Here is a 15,610-nt window from a genome sequence, read left to right as displayed (position 1 = left end):
TGAATACAAAAACAAGGAAGTCATGCTAAATCTTTTACAAATCTCTGGTTGTCTCAGCTGGAGTATTGTGTACAATTCTGGGTATCACACTTTAGGAAGGATGGCAAGGCCTTGGAGAGGGTGCAAAGGAGGTTTTCCAGGATGATAGCAGGGGTGAGGGAGTTCAGTTATGTGGAGAGATTGGAGAAGCTGGGATTGTTCTCTTTAGAGCAGAGAATGTTAGGGGAGACCTAACTGAGATCAAAATTGAGGGATTTTGATAGAGCAAATAGGGAGAAACATTTTCCTCTGGCAAATAGGTCATAGATTTTTAAAAGTTGGCAAAAGAATTGGAGGGGAAATTAGAAATTTCTTCACACAGAGAACTGGAATGCACTACCTTAGGCGGTGGAATCAGATTCCATGGGAACTTTCATAAGGCAATTGGAGTCGTACTTGAAGAGGACTCATTTGCAGGGTAATGGGGGAAAAAGCTGCGGTGTGGGACTAAATTGATCTGCTCTTTCAAAGACCCGGTACAGGCATGATGAACCAAATGGCGGCCTCCTGTGCTGTATGATACTATAATAAAGTACCAGCCCAATTATGACTGCACATGAACAAAGCAATTAGTTTTCATTGGTTTCTAAGGACTTTTATTTGCTGTAACTATAATGCCCAATCTTTCTGTCTTGACAGCTGCTACTTGCTGCTCGGCTGTCATGTCGACTACCATCATGGCCTGTCTCCTCCTCCACAAGCATCGACAGGTAGGTCGTCTCTCTGACCAGGTAACTTCCATCTTGTCACTCAGCAGAAACCTAGTGGGTGGGCAGTTAAAATCGCCCTGGCTCTTACCTGTCTGAAAGCTGCCACCATCATAACATCGGCAATTTTAACCTGCTCTCCTGAACAGGCAGCAAGGACACACGCTCGGAGCCAACAGTGCCCTTCTTTACATATGCAAGCTGTAGCCCGATGACATAGAAACAAAAAACATAGAAAATAGGTGCAGGAACAGGCCATTTGGCCCTTCGAGTTGCACCGCCATTCAATATGATAATGGCTGATCATGTAACTTCAGTACCCCACTCCCGCCTTCTTGCCATACCCCTTGATCCCCTTAGCTGTAAGGCCCATAGCTAACTCCCTCTTGAATATATCCAACGAACTGGAATCAACAACTTTCTGTGGTAGAGAATTCCACATGTTCACCACTCTCTGGGTGAAAAAGTTTCTCCTCATCTCGGTCCTATATGGCTTACCCCTTATCCTTAGACTGTGACCCCTGGTTTTGGACTTCCCCAACATTGGGTACATTCTTCCTGCATCTAACTTGTCCAGTCCCGTCATAATTTTATATGTTTCTATGAGATCCCCTCTCGTTTTTCTAAATTCCAGTGAGTATAAGCCTAGCCGATCCAGTCTTTCTTCATATGTCAGACCCGACTGTAATTTTAACTCCGGCCTGAGCAGGGAATCCATCTGGAGTTCAAATTGGGGCCATTGATACTGGGGAAAAAAGCACCACCTGAATAGGTCCTTGTAAGTTACTGGGTGATGAGCAGCTCCGATGCTCCGACTCACTATTAGTGAAGTGAGCAATTAACAAAATGGATGATTTTTATATTTTTAAGTATATTCTATGTATTGTATAAAGTTACATTTTTTTAACCAAGTGTCTTTTTGCAGGGCATCATACTTAGCACATTGGCAAAAGATTTCTGCTGGTTAATGAATGAGGTTCTTGCAAGGCATTTCGACGTGGGCTTTTCGGGGAAGCTACAGGATATCGTGCTGCATGCCCTTTATTTGCTGAGAAACTGTGTGATGCTGAGCAGCTTTCCGTTGAACAATTTCATCGTGATTCCAAAGATGACCAGGAAACCTGTAGAGGAACTTAGTTTTTACAGTAATGCTATTCTCCCAGTCTTTATCTGTGAGGCTGTAGCTGGTAAGTGACTAGTCACCAGTAAGAACATATAATGCCGGAAACGCACAATAGGTCATTCAGCATCTGAAAGAGGATAGAATAACATTGTGTGTGGGAGTCTTCATTCTGGAGTCCTGATAAAGGGTTGCATCCAGAACATTAACATTTCTCTCTCTTGTGCTGACCAACCTGCTGTGCAATTCCTGTTTTTATTTTGGATTTGCAGCGTTCGGTGGTTGGTCTTCTGAAGTCATCTCTGTTTGAGTCTGTGCCGCTTGTGAATTGACCAGGACAGTACCAATGGGTTTTTAGTTTTAAAGTTCAGTAACAACTTTGTCCACTTCAGCTGGGTTTGTGACACCAGTTTTTCATTGGGGTGCTGTGTGGGTGTGAGGGATTTTCCCCTGGAAAGGCAGCAAAACTTGACACTCCATGATTCATTGCATATCCTGTTGCCTGAGTACAGAGGAGGATTGATGGCAGCCAAAAGAGGATTTAAGTGGCGGTATCAAAGAAGGCCTGAGTTTGCAGTAGTGAATGTACCATACCAGTCGCCGGGCAGGAGTGAGTCAGCGTGTGGTGCATTACTGTGGCGTGTTTCAATGTTAAAAACATTTTCTTTTTTTTTTTCTTTCAGCCTGTGCTTTAGTTTCCCTTTTAAGGGAAGTGGCTAAAAGCATGACCGACTGGGACTCCAATGTAGAGGTTGCAATCAGCCAGGAAGAGCTTATCTGTAAAACTGTGCAGCTGTGTCACTTACTGCCCAGTGAGATCCTACTTCTACCAGTAAGAGCAGAACCTATTTATGTTCAAAGACACAAACAGAACATGTCGTACAGAGCTGATCCAGATGCCAATGCAAAGAAAATAAAAGTAGCCAGTATGGATTTGTAAAGGGCTAGTGTGCTTGACAAACCTCATCGTATTCTTTTGAGGAGGCAACAGACATGGTAGATGGGGGAAATGCATTGGATGTAGCATACATGGATTCTAGGAAAGGCTTTGATCAAATACCACATGGGAGATTACTAGAGAGGATTAAGGGCTATGGAATTAGGTGGAAGATAGCAAACTGCATTTAAAAACTGGTTAGAAGGGAGGAAAAAAAGAATAGGAGTTAAGACAGTGTTTTGAGTGGTTATAAGTGTGCCTTCAACTGTCTCGGCCCTAATTCTGGAATTCCCCCCCCCCCCCCCCCCAAACAAAAACCTCCACATCCCTTTTCTCAATGACTCTTCCTTACCCCATTTCTTTGACTGAGCTTTTAGTCACACCACCTAATATATCTTTAGAGCGTAATTGGTCTTTTACTGTTTCTAACAATTCCTCTGTTTTAAAATATAATTTATTTTCAACTGTTGCCCATTTTATCCCATATTGGTCTGTATTTTGTTTGAATCCCTTGCAGCCCTGTCGATCAGTGTACCAGTTTTCACAGGAAGCAGTGGACAAGCTCACATACTGTGAGATTCTCATCGTGGAGGAGGTGAGAGCGTATATCTGGTGCTTGTGCAGGTGGGAGGATGAATAGTGGGAGTAAATGTTTAGTTTGGGGTGATTATAGGAAATTTGGATCCTTTAATGGTTTTCAGCAATATAAAGAGGGCTTCCCTGAGGTTATCCAGATAGCAATCCTGCCCAGGGCACCAATCTGATATTTGTCTGCATAAAATAAGTTGTTGCACTGTACGTGAAGCACTTTGGGACATTTTAGTGAAATTATAGTCTGTCTTCCATTTTGTAATTCCGTACTTGTGGCTACCTGAGATAATGAGAATAACAGATGCATTTAAGGGAAAGCTAGATAAACACACGAGGGAGAAAGGAATACAGGTGCAGCGTCGAGAATCCGGAACCCTCAGGACCAAGGCCGTTCTGGATTCCGGGCTTTTCCGGACTTTCGATTGTCTTTCTGACGTCACGAATCCGGAAACACACCGAGCCCAAATTCGGGTATTTCCGGACTTCAGAACGTCAGAAATAGGCTCATCTGATGGCTTGATGAGCGAGCATATTGCCCAGTGTGGAATGAGTCATACAGACCAGAATGCCCCACGTTAGATTCCTGAGTAGGTGGTGTGGGGTGCTACACTGACCTAAGCACTCTTGGGCAAAGATCAGGCAGGATTGAGGCTGCTGGAAGTGAATGTGTCAACAGAGGGAAAAGGATGAGGTTTGATTGTGACTCTCTATCTGGGCACACACTTAAATGACCACTTGGGGAAGACACTGTACGCACTTTGCACCCCTGGAACTTATTCAAATGGACTAGCAGCTCAAACACTGGAGAGGTTTTGGCTGGTGCACGGTTTAGCCAGTAGTCAGCTGTAACATTTCCCTTTGTAATCTCTGCATAGAAGCGGTTTGAAATTCCTGCTTTGTCTCCTCTTTTGGTAGAATGAGAACAAACGGTCAACATGCGACACGTGGAAGAAGTGGTTTGCCAAGGAGTTAACGTGGAAAGTGATGGATGATTGTGATAATTCTGACAGTGATTGTGATGACGAGGTCTGGAAGCGTTATTTCAAGGTATACTGATTCAATTAGAAATCTGGCTTCTATAATAATGTTCTGATATTTTTAGCTCTGAAAAGTTTTACCACCAGTGTATTATAATAAGAACATAAATAGGAAGAGGAGTAGGCCATATGGTCCCTAGAGCTTGCTCCGCCATTCATGGCTGATCTGATCATGGACCCAGCTCCATTTCTCCGCCTGCTCCCCATAACCCATTATCCTCTTATCGCTTAAGAAAGACAGATTTCAGTTGTTTTCCAGTAAGTTCTGCCCTCACCTTAAGAACTTAACATAAGAAATAGGAACAGGAGTAGGCCAAATGGCCCCTCAAGCCTGCTCTGCCATTTAATATGATAATGGTTGATCTGATCATGGACTCCGGTCCACTTCCCTGGCCGCTCCCCAGAACCCCTTATTCCCTTATTGTTTAAGAAACTGTTTATTTCTGTCTTAAATGTATTCAGTGTCCCAGCTCTCTGAGGCAGTGAATTCCATAGATTTACAACCCTCTGAGAGAAGAAATTTCTCCTCATCTCTGTTTTAAATGGGCGGCCCCTTATTCTAAGATCGTGCCCTTTAGTTCGAGTCTCCCCCCATCAGTGGAAAAATCCTCTCTGCATCCACCTTGTCAAGCCTCCTCAATCTTATATGTTTCGATAAGATCACCTCTCATTCTTCTGAATTCCAATGAGTAGAGGCCTAACCTACTCAATCTTTCCTCATGAGTCAACCCCCTCATCCCCGGAATCAACCTAATGAACCTTCTCTGAACTGCCTCCAAAGCAAGTATATCCTTTCGTAAATATGGAAACCAAAACTGCACGCAGTATTCCAGGTGTGGCCTCACCAATACCTTATATAGCTGCAGCAAAACTTCCCTGCTTTTATACTCCATCCCCTTTGCAGTAAAGGCCAAGATACCATTGGCCTTCCTCATCACTTGCTGTACCTGCATACTGTCCTTTTGTGTTTCATGCACAAGTACCCCCAGGTCCCGCTGTACTGCTTGGCAATCTTTCTCCATTTAAATAATAACTTGCTCTTGGATTTTTTCTGCCAATGTGCACACTTTCCAACATTATACTTCATCTGCCAAATTTTTGCCCACTCACTTAGCCTGTCTATGCCCTTTTGCAGATTTTTTATGTCCTCCTCACACATTGCTTTTCCTCCCATTTTTGAATCGTCAGCAAACTTGGTTACGTTACACTCAGTCCCTTCTTCCAAGTCGTTAATATAGATTGTAAATGTAGCAAAGAATTCTATTGGGGACTTACTAGACTAGCAGGACAATGCAGAGTTACTCTGGTAAATAAGGACTGTTTTGGAGAAAGGGGAAAAAAGAAAAACTTGCATTTATATAGCACCTTTCATGACCACTGGATGTCCCAAAGCGCTTTACAGCTATTGAATTACTTTTTTTTAAAGTGTAGTCACTGTTGTAGGAAACGCGGCAGCCAATTTGCGCACAGCAAGCTCCCACAAACAGCAATATGATAATGACCAGATAATCTGTTTTTGTTATGTTAATTGAGGGATAAATATTGGCCAGACCAGTTATGGACAGCTTCAGTTAGCCAAAATAGCAGAATGATGTGAACTATAGATTGATAGAATTTAGAGCAAGGCTGCTACTTGATGTATAGCATTATTGGATAAAAGCATGTAAACTTCCATCCAAGTACATTTTAGTCGTTTGGTCTGTTATACACAATGAGACATTAATAAATCCATCAGTTATATAGAAGTTGCAATTTTAGCCTTTTGTTACAATTCTGTTTATCCCAGTTTGGCAGCAGGTGCCTGATGTATCATCATCTCATTTCCAGCTTGGCCGAACCAGCGAGAGCCACACGTTTTTCCTCTTTCTCTGTAGCTTGCTGCAGCCTGTGTTGAAGGCCTATGGGACAGCAGCGGGTCTGCTCCACAAATTTGATTTTCCAACAGAAGGTACGGTTAGTGTGATGGTTGAACTATACTGATCAAATAATGTACAAAATAAAGGTGGTCAGAGCTTTGGGTGGAATGCTGTACCTTTTGTTCATGGGATTGATTGCCGATTTTATTCTTCGTCATGTACCAGGTTGTGTAGTCCAAGTTTAATAATTCACTCCAAATCGTGGTAAATTGCTTACTGGAGTATACATAGGGTGCCCATTGCATTATTCTTTTACCTCAGAAGGTGGAAAATACAACATTGCCAGAATAATGTGCACATGGATCTAATTTTCCTATAAGGAGCAAAAAGACGCAGCAGGATACTAATAATTACAGGAACCCAACTTTACTCGGTATATCAGATGTTTCTGGAATATTGTGTTCCATTTTGGATGCTGCACCGTAGAAAAGATATACTAACCTTGGAGAAGGTCCAGCAACAATTCACCAAGATATTGCGATGAAAGGAACGAGGTTTGACAGACTGGGTATTCCCTAGAGATGAGTTGAGGAATGGTCTGATTGGGGTATTTTAAATAATGAAGCGAATTGACAAGTTAAAAAAGATTTACAATTACATAGTACGTTACCATGTCTCTGAGGAACATCATACAGGCATTTCATACAAGCTACTTTTGAAATGTAGTCACGTTTATACAGCCATGAGATGGTCAAGTTGGTTGGACAATATTGGCCAAGACACTGGGAGAACTTCTGCTGGTCCTTGAATACTACCACAAGATCTTAACCATCCACCTGAACAGACAGGTTTTTGGTTTATTTTCTCATTTGAAGGACAGCACTGAAATGTATGTTGTTTAGGTTGTGCCAAAGTCGTGAAGTGATATCCGAACCATTTGACTTTTGACTCCAAGGTGAGAGACTAAACACTGAGCCAGAGTAGATAAGGAACAGCTGTAGGGGGATCTAGAATGAGAGGACATTAGTTAAACCAAGCTGGTTCAAAGAAAATAATTCTACACACAAAAGGTTGCGGGAATGTGAAATGCATGGCCCTAGGATCAGTTGAAAATGGGGAGCAGTACTTATTTGGAAGTAAGGTTATTGAGGGATATGGACAAAGAATGCGGAATTGAAATAAAGATAAACGGCTACCTATGGCTAACAAAATGGCAGAGCAGATTCATTAGCCATATGGCGGACTCCAATTCAGTTAAACTAGAAATAAAAATCTTAGAAAAACAGTAAACATAGAAACATAGAAAATAGGTGCAGGAGTAGGCCATTCGAGCCTGCAGCACCATTCAATATGATCATGGCTGATCATGCAACTTCAGTACCCTATTCCTGCTTTCTCTCCATAACCCCTTGATCCCTTTAGCCGTAAGGGCCACATCTAACTCCCTTTTGAATATAACTAACAAACTGGCCTCAACAACTTTCTGTGGTAGAGAATTCCACAGGTTCACAATTCTCTGAGTGAAGAAGGTTCTCCTCATCTCGGTCCTAAATGTCTTGCCCCTTATCCTTCGACTGTGACCCCTGGTTCTGGACTTCCCCAACATCGGGAACATTCTTCCTGCATCTAACCTGTCTAAACCCGTCAGAATTTATATGTTTCTATGAGATCCCCTCTCATTCTTCTAAATTCAAGTGAATATAAGCCTAGTTGATCCAGTCTTTCTTCATATGTCTGCAAGCAATCAACACATCAGGTAGCATCTGTTGGAAAGAACAGAGGAGTTAATGTTTCGGGTGCGGATGCTTTGAAGCTGAGATCCTCAGTTTTCTTTCAGTAGCTTCTGATTAACAGTCTCTGAAGGAGATTACAGAGGAAGTGAATCTGCATGGAGTCCAAATTAGCCTCTTTGTTTGTAAAGGCATGATGAAGTATGGAACTGAAGACCCAAGATTGTAGGTAAAGTTTCAAAGACATCTATTCCTTGAGTGAAAAGCAGATCCTTTGATAATTGACCTGAGAAAATGCACTTCGCAGCAAACCATATATTCATGGTCAAGGAAATGAACATCATCTAAGAATAGCCTCCCAGTATGATGGCACTTAGCACTCAATAGAAAATGAAATTGCAATTTGAAACTGACATCATCAGGAGGAATTAACGTAGATTTCTAAATGCAAATCTTTTTTTTAGATTAGCAATGCTGAGGTTTCCCATGGACATAATGGGCCCAAGTTTCGGGCCGCGCCTAGAACGGCGCAGCCCCGACCTGGACGCCCATTTTTCGCGACACAAGGTGCGCCTAAAAAAAACTTCCAGATTCTCCGGCTCCCTGCTGGCCCTCGGCGTGGCGCAGCACAAGCTGTAGGGGACGGAGCTAGGTCCCTGCGCTGAAAACAGTGCCGGGACCTCTGCACATGCGCGCTACAGTGGGCGCGCATGTGCAGTAGCTCCTGGCGCCCAAAACTGTGTGGGAGGGATCCAAAGCACGCAGCCCCTAGCCTTGGCCGAATGGCCTCACTGGGGCTGTGTGAATAAGGCTCCTCCCACGCTCAGCTCCTGCTTCCTCCCGACCCGACTTGACTCTCGCTTCCCGTCCCCGACACCGACCCGACTCCCGCCCCCCCCCCGGACTGGACCCGACCCGAACCAAACCGACCTCCCCCCCCCCCCCCCACCAGCCCCCACCCGGACCTGACCTCCCTCTCCCCGCCCCCGACACGAACTGACCCGCGCTCCTTCTCTCTTCTCCCCCCCTCCCCCCTCCCCCCCCCCCCCCCCCACCCGAACCAACCCGTGCTCCCGACCGCCAACCCCCCGACCCGACCCGCGCTCCCCCCGACCCAACCCGCTCCACCCAATCCAACGCCATCTACCTGTAAATCTGGTGCTGGGGACGGGTCCTGCCCGAAGACACACTTGGGGGGGCATCCCAGCACGCTGTTGGAGGGCTGGGGCCCGGTGCTGCAGTCGGTAAGTAGAAAATGTTTTATTTATTGATTTAAAAAAAAAATGATTTCTTATTAATTTTTTTAGATTGATTTATTGATGTTTTTATCATTTATTATTGATGATGGCTCTTTATTTGTAAAACTGAAATGTTTAATGTTTGTAAACTTCCCTTTTAACCCTCCCCCCCTCCCTACGCCTGATTTGTAACCTACGCCTGATTTTCTAAAGTGTAGACAAGGTTTTTTTGAGCGTACAAAAATCTTCACTTACTCCATTCTAAGTTAGTTTGGAGTAAGTTTTCACTGGCAAAACTTTGAAAACAGGTGTAAGTGGCCGGACACGCCCTCTTTTGAAAAAAAAATTCTGTTCCAAAGTGAAACTGTTCTAACTGACTAGAACTGGAGCAAACTAAATGCCGAGAATTTGAATTTCTAAGATACTCCGTTCTACACCAGTTGCTCCAAAAAATCAGGAGCAACTGAGGCCGAAACTTGGGCCCATAGTACTGTATTTTGTGTAACCTAATTCACCTTGCAACAGTAAAGAACATTTTATTTAAAAGGGAGTCTACTGATATGGCTAATTACATAGTGTTTTTACTCCCTCTAATAGATAATCTGTGAAGCAAAACTATTTTTGCCACAGATACCCGCAGTAGCTGTCTCAGTAGAGGGATATGGTGCGCATGCTTAGACCATGCTGATTCATTGCACTGGGATTCTGATAAATATTTTGCCCATGAGGATTAAATCTTTAAACATACACTAAAATAACAACTGTTGGTTAGGGTTGAGTAATTTCATTCACCAAATCCGGGTTAGCAGCTAATGGAAGTATTCGCTCGCACTTGGTAACTGTGTCAGAAAGTGGCAGGGGAGCAGGCAGGTCCCACCCCTTTCCTCTCTCGAGTTTGGAATGTCACCACTGGTTTTGTGCATCATGGGCTCTGGCTGGAAAACTATGGAAACACCCCCTTTTGAAGTGGGAGGTGCTGAATTTGGACCTTTGGTTTTTCTTCTTCCTATCGGCCATCAGCTCAGTGCTGTGCCATTTGGGTAAATCTAAATAGAATTATAGGAGCAAGAGTAGGCCATTTGGCTCCTCGAGCCTATTCTGCCATTCAATGAGATCATGGCTGATCTGTAACCTAACTCCATATACCCAACTTTGTCCCACATCCTATTGGTTAACAAAAATTGATCAGTCCCAGATTTAAAATTAACAACTGATCTAGCATCAACTGCCGTTTGCGGAAGAGAGTGCCAAACTTCTACCACCCTGTGGGCCCAAGTTTCCACATGCGCCTAGAACGGCGCAGTCCCGACCTGGACGCCCGTTTTTCGCGCCACAAAGTGCGCCTAAAAAAATCCTCCGTATTCTCCACCTCCCTGCAGGTCCTCTGGCCCTCGGCGCAGCCAGCACGAGCTGTAGGGGGCGGAGCCAGGTCCCTGCGCTGAAAACAGTGCCGGGACCTCTGCACATGCGCGTTAACAGTGGGCACGCAAGTGCAGTAGCTCCAGGCGCCGAACTGTGTGGGAGGGGCCCGAAGCACGCAGACCCTAGCCCTGGCCGAATGGCCTCACTGCGGCTGCGTGAATAAGGCTCCTCCCACGGCCAGCTCCTGCTTCTCCCCGCCCCCCCCTGCCTCCGGACCAGACCCGACACCCGCTCCCTGCCCCCCCCTCCGGACCAGACCCGAGCCGAGCTCCTGTTCCCGCTCTCCGACTGGACCAGACCCGACCCGCGCTCCTGTTCCCGCTCCCCGACTGGACCCAACCCGACCCGCGCTCCTGTTCCCGCTCCGCTCCCCCCCCCCCCCCCCGACTGGACCCGACCCGACCCGCGCTCCTGTTCCCGTTCCCGGTCCCTGGACCCGACCCGCGCTCCTGTTCCCGCTCCCCGCCCCCCGCCCCCCGACTGGACCCGACCCAACCCCCCCCCCCCCCCCCCCCCCCCCCCACTGGACCCGTCCCGCTCCCGGACTGGATCCGAACTGACCTCCCTCTCCCCTCCCTCTCTCTCTCTCCCTCCCCCCCGACCCGACCCAACCCAACGCCACCTACCTGTAAATCTGGTGCTGGGGACGGGCCCTGACCGAAGTCTCGGGCCGGCCCGTTCAGTCTTCGGTCTCTAAAGGCCTGCCTGAAGCACTTTCACACAGGTAGGAAGATGGTTTATTTAATCTTTTCTTTGCTTATAAATGTTTATTCAGGTTGGATTTATTTGTATAATATTTGTATAAGTATAAATAAGGATTTATTATAGAATTTAATGACTTCCCTTCCCCCCCCCCCCCCTCGTTCTGGACGCCTAATTTGTAACCTGCGCCTGATTTTTTAATGTGTAGAACAGGTTTTTTCAGTTCTACAAAAATCTTCACTTGCTCCATTCTATTTTAGTTTGGAGTACGTTTTCACTGTGGAAACTTTCAAATCAGGCGTCAGTGGCCGGACACGGCCCCCTTTTGAAGATAAAATTCTGTTCCAAAGTAGAACTGTTCCACCTGACTAGAACTGCAGAAAAAAAATGTGGAGAATTGCGATTTCTAAGATAGTCCGTTCTCCACCAGTTGCTCCTAAAAATCAGGTGCAAATCATGTGGAAACTTGGGCCCTGTGTGTATAGAAATGTTTCCTAATTTCAATCCTGAAAGGCCTAGCTCTAATATTTAGACTATGCCCCTCGTCTTAGACTCCCCAACCAGCATAAATAGTTTCTCTCTATCTACCCTATCTATTCACCTTAATATCTTGAAAACTTCGATCAAATCACCCCTTAACCTATATTCCAGGGAATATAACCCTAGTTTGTGTAATTTCTTGTAATTTAACCCCTGGAGTCAGGGCACCATTCTGGTAAAGCTGTGCCAGACTCCCTCCAAGGCCAAAATATCCTTCCCAAGGTGCGGTGCCCAGAACTGCTCACACTGCTCCATGTATGGACTAACCAGGGCTTTGTATAGCTGTAACATAACTTCTTACCCCCTTGTATTCTAGTCCTCTAGATATAAAGGCCAGCATTCCATTCTCCTTTCTGATTATTTTTCTCTACCTGTTCCTGACATTTTAATGACTGTGAGGGACTGAAGCCCATTGCGGCTCAGTGAGTGAACCCACTCTCTCTGGTAGCCCATTTGTTAGACTTAACTGTTTCAGGTCTTCCGTAGCTTTTCACTTAGTAGTTTCGGTAGTAGCATTCTGTGCAGCTCTTAATTCTTCAATTTCTCTAACTCTGAACTGAAATATACAGAGAATAATATGGATCTTTGGCCGGGATTGGATGAAAACAGGTTCAAAGCTGATGCATCTTCTGTGCTTTTGCTTTCAGAGCCACAGTGTGTGTTGAAGATGTTTAAATTTATGCAGGCACAGGTTGAGGAAGAGCACGGTGAGTCAATCGATGCAGCACAATGATTTCAATGAGTAAACAGCTCAAATATCACAGCATATACCCGGAAGGAATGAATACTAGGAAAGGCTTAGAAAACATAGAAATTTACAGCGTAGAAGGAGGCCATTTAGGCCCATCGTGTCCGCGCCGGCCGACAAAGAGCCGCACGGCCCTCAGTCAACAGCCCTGAAGGTTACATAAAAACCTACGAACAATGGCGGAAAGGCAAAGAGCACTCGGCCCAACCAGTCCGCCTCACACAACTGCGACACCCTTCTACTGAAACATTCTTACACTCCACCCCAGCTGGAGCCATGTGATCTCCTGGGAGAGGCAAAATCCAGATAAAAACCCAGGCCAATTTAGGGAGAAAAAAAATCAGGAAAACTTCCTCTCCGACCCATCCAGGCGATCGAAACTAGTCCAGGAGATCACCCTGGCCGTATTCGATTCCCTGCAGTACTTGCCATTATATCTGTGCCGGCCAACAAAAGGCTATCCAGTCTAATCCCAATTACCAGCTCTAGGTCCGTAACCCTGAGGTTACGGCATTTTAGGTGCCCATCCAACCATCTCTTAAAAGTGGTGAGGGTTTCTGCATCCACCAGACTTCTTAGCAGACTGTGGATGAGAAAAAATTGAATCGCTCACTCAACTTTGGGTGGAGCTAGGGCTTCCTAATTCTGTGTGTCGGCTATAGTTTCAGATATGGGGCATTACCCACTTAACAACACTACTCTGAACTGAGATCCAGGATTCAGAATATGTGTTTAGGAATGTAGTTGCCCCTGAGATTTATAACCACTTTTAATTTAGATTTTTCAAACCACATATTATTAACACTGGCGCATTTCTTGTGACTTTGATTTGAATGCTTACGAATCTTCTGTTTTACAGAAAGTGCCACGCTTAGCCTTGCTAACAGTGCTGTACAGACCTTCAGGGAGTTAGGGGTGAGTGTTCAGTTCTTACTATAAAGGACTTTGCTACAGCTCTCGATACCAAGTCTATTCAGCAAATAGTTGCCCCATAGTTTGACCCCCTGTCTCTGCTGAGTTACATTATGTCTGTTTGGGTATTGCATTTGGCTCAGAAAATTCCGCCAGGGGTCCTTGCTCTTGATCACTATACAGTTCATAGTGCATGTGTTTGTTCATCAATTGAGAATGTGATTGGGCGAGCTGCAGGCTATGGAGTTAAGTCGCAGATCAGCCATGCTCTCATTGAATGGCGGAACAGGCTCAAGGAGCTGAATGGCCCACTCGTGTTCCTATGTTCCATGGGGCTAAACATCCTGTCAGTACTCAGTGTCTGGGCTCATGCGCAATTAATAGCAACGTGTGTGAGGTACTGGAGGGCGCCTCGCACGTGAACCATGCCCAGCAGGAGTCGGTGGGGGGCTGAAAACATTATTATAATCCCCGATTTCTCAGGATGGGCACAAATGGGCTGGGATCAGTGCCAGGTGACTTGGAAAAACAGTGGTTTTGCCATTTCATTTTTCTCATCAGTCACATGCAGTTGGATGGAAATTGTTCCAAATTCTTTCATTCGAGTGTAATTATAAAGTTTAACACTATAGTTGCGCCTCTCTTTTTGGTGGATTTTCTTACTTTTTTCCAGAATATGCCAAGCCTTGACGTGTTATGAAGCAGTGATGTATGTGAGTAAATATAGAGGGAGCAGTATCCCAAACGGTTTCCTTTCTCTTGTAGGTTTTCAAAGAGGAGCCCGGAGAGACAGGGCCCTTGCTGGAACTCAGTGAAACCTTTCGGCAACCCGATAATGGACTGAAACTCCAGCAGTACATTCAACAATTCTCCTGTTAAAAGTACAAGGTGTAAATCCTTCCTACTTTTTCATTTGATTTGGTCTGATGCCAAGTTTATTTCTGGATTTGTGGCATCGACCCATCACCTCTTCAGTCAGCCCTCAAGAGAGGAGATCTTCAGCTTCCATCAGAGTGGACTTTTCCACGCCTTCTAGTCTGGACTGAATTTGAACCTGGGCTGCTCTCCCCTCCCTATTTCATGGATGGACCCAGAATTGTGGATGAAGGAGAAGCTAAGACAAATGTGGTTTCTCACTCTGCATCATGGATGGCATTGACACGAATTACAAACTGCAATCATGGCTGTGCGGGAAGCTCTTGCCTCAATTTGTCTTCAGGAAATTCTTGAAGTTTATGTATAACTTGGGCAAAAAAAGGACAGCATTTTGTTTCAGTTTAACTGGGAAAACCCAAACTCATTTTGTTTTGCATTCACTGATTATTTTTGATTTTGTATTGTTTAGGTGGATTTTGTTGCCTTGTACTGCTTCAGTGCTTGAATAAAATGAGGTGAGATGTAAGTTGGTGAGCCCAACCCTCAGTGGCTGACCGTAATTGAAATATTGGAAGTTGAGAGCTCAGCTATGGCTCTCTTCAGTTTGTGTGGATTTTCAGCTCTTGAGAGTTGTGATTGATGAATCAACAATAACTTGTATTTATATAGCGCCTTTAACATAGTGAAACACCCCACGGTGCTTCACAGAAGTATTGTGTGATAAAAATTTGACACCGAGCTGCTTAAGTAGAAAGTAACACAGCTGACCAAAAGCTTGGTCAGAGAGGTATGTTTTAAGGAGCGTCTTGAAGGAGGATAGAGAGGCGCAGACGTTTAGGCAGGGAATTCCAGAGCTTGGGGCAACAGAAGGCACGGCCAGCAGAGGTTGAGCGATTATAATCAAAGATGCTCAGGAGGGAAGAATTAGAGAAGCGCAGGAGGGGATTATAGAGATAGGGAGGGGGCGATGCCATGGAGGGATTTGAAAATAAGGATGCGAATGTTGAAATTGACCGGAAGCCAGTGTAGGTCAGCGAGCACAGGGGGGTGATGGGTGAGCGGGACTTGATGTGAGTTAAGACACGGGACAGCCGATTTTTTTTTTTTGGATCACCTCAAGTTTACATAGGGTAACAGTGCGCAGCTTGTTAAAGG

At 45.1% G+C, this 15,610-nt stretch overlaps 1 protein-coding gene across 3 annotated transcripts in view; it reads left to right on the top strand.

The window, feature by feature from the left end:
- gpat2 (glycerol-3-phosphate acyltransferase 2, mitochondrial) overlaps window positions 1-14,981 on the top strand; it is a 36,932-nt gene extending 21,951 nt beyond the window's left edge. For all 3 annotated transcript variants that reach the window (XM_070866036.1, XM_070866038.1, XM_070866037.1), the window contains exons 14-22: window positions 679-749; window positions 1,672-1,933; window positions 2,550-2,698; window positions 3,321-3,398; window positions 4,310-4,441; window positions 6,259-6,379; window positions 12,567-12,626; window positions 13,527-13,582; window positions 14,345-14,981. In XM_070866036.1, coding sequence (XP_070722137.1) covers window positions 679-749; window positions 1,672-1,933; window positions 2,550-2,698; window positions 3,321-3,398; window positions 4,310-4,441; window positions 6,259-6,379; window positions 12,567-12,626; window positions 13,527-13,582; window positions 14,345-14,458 — 1,043 coding nt within the window. In that variant the 3' untranslated portion in view covers window positions 14,459-14,981. The remainder of the gene's footprint in view (window positions 1-678; window positions 750-1,671; window positions 1,934-2,549; window positions 2,699-3,320; window positions 3,399-4,309; window positions 4,442-6,258; window positions 6,380-12,566; window positions 12,627-13,526; window positions 13,583-14,344) is intronic.
- Window positions 14,982-15,610: the final 629 nt, after the last annotated feature.

This window comes from Pristiophorus japonicus, chromosome 22, assembly GCF_044704955.1.
Source record: "Pristiophorus japonicus isolate sPriJap1 chromosome 22, sPriJap1.hap1, whole genome shotgun sequence".
Lineage (NCBI taxonomy): Eukaryota > Metazoa > Chordata > Chondrichthyes > Pristiophoridae > Pristiophorus > Pristiophorus japonicus.
The sequence above is the reverse complement of the archived record's forward strand: the minus strand, read 5'-3'. Positions and strand labels throughout refer to the sequence as shown.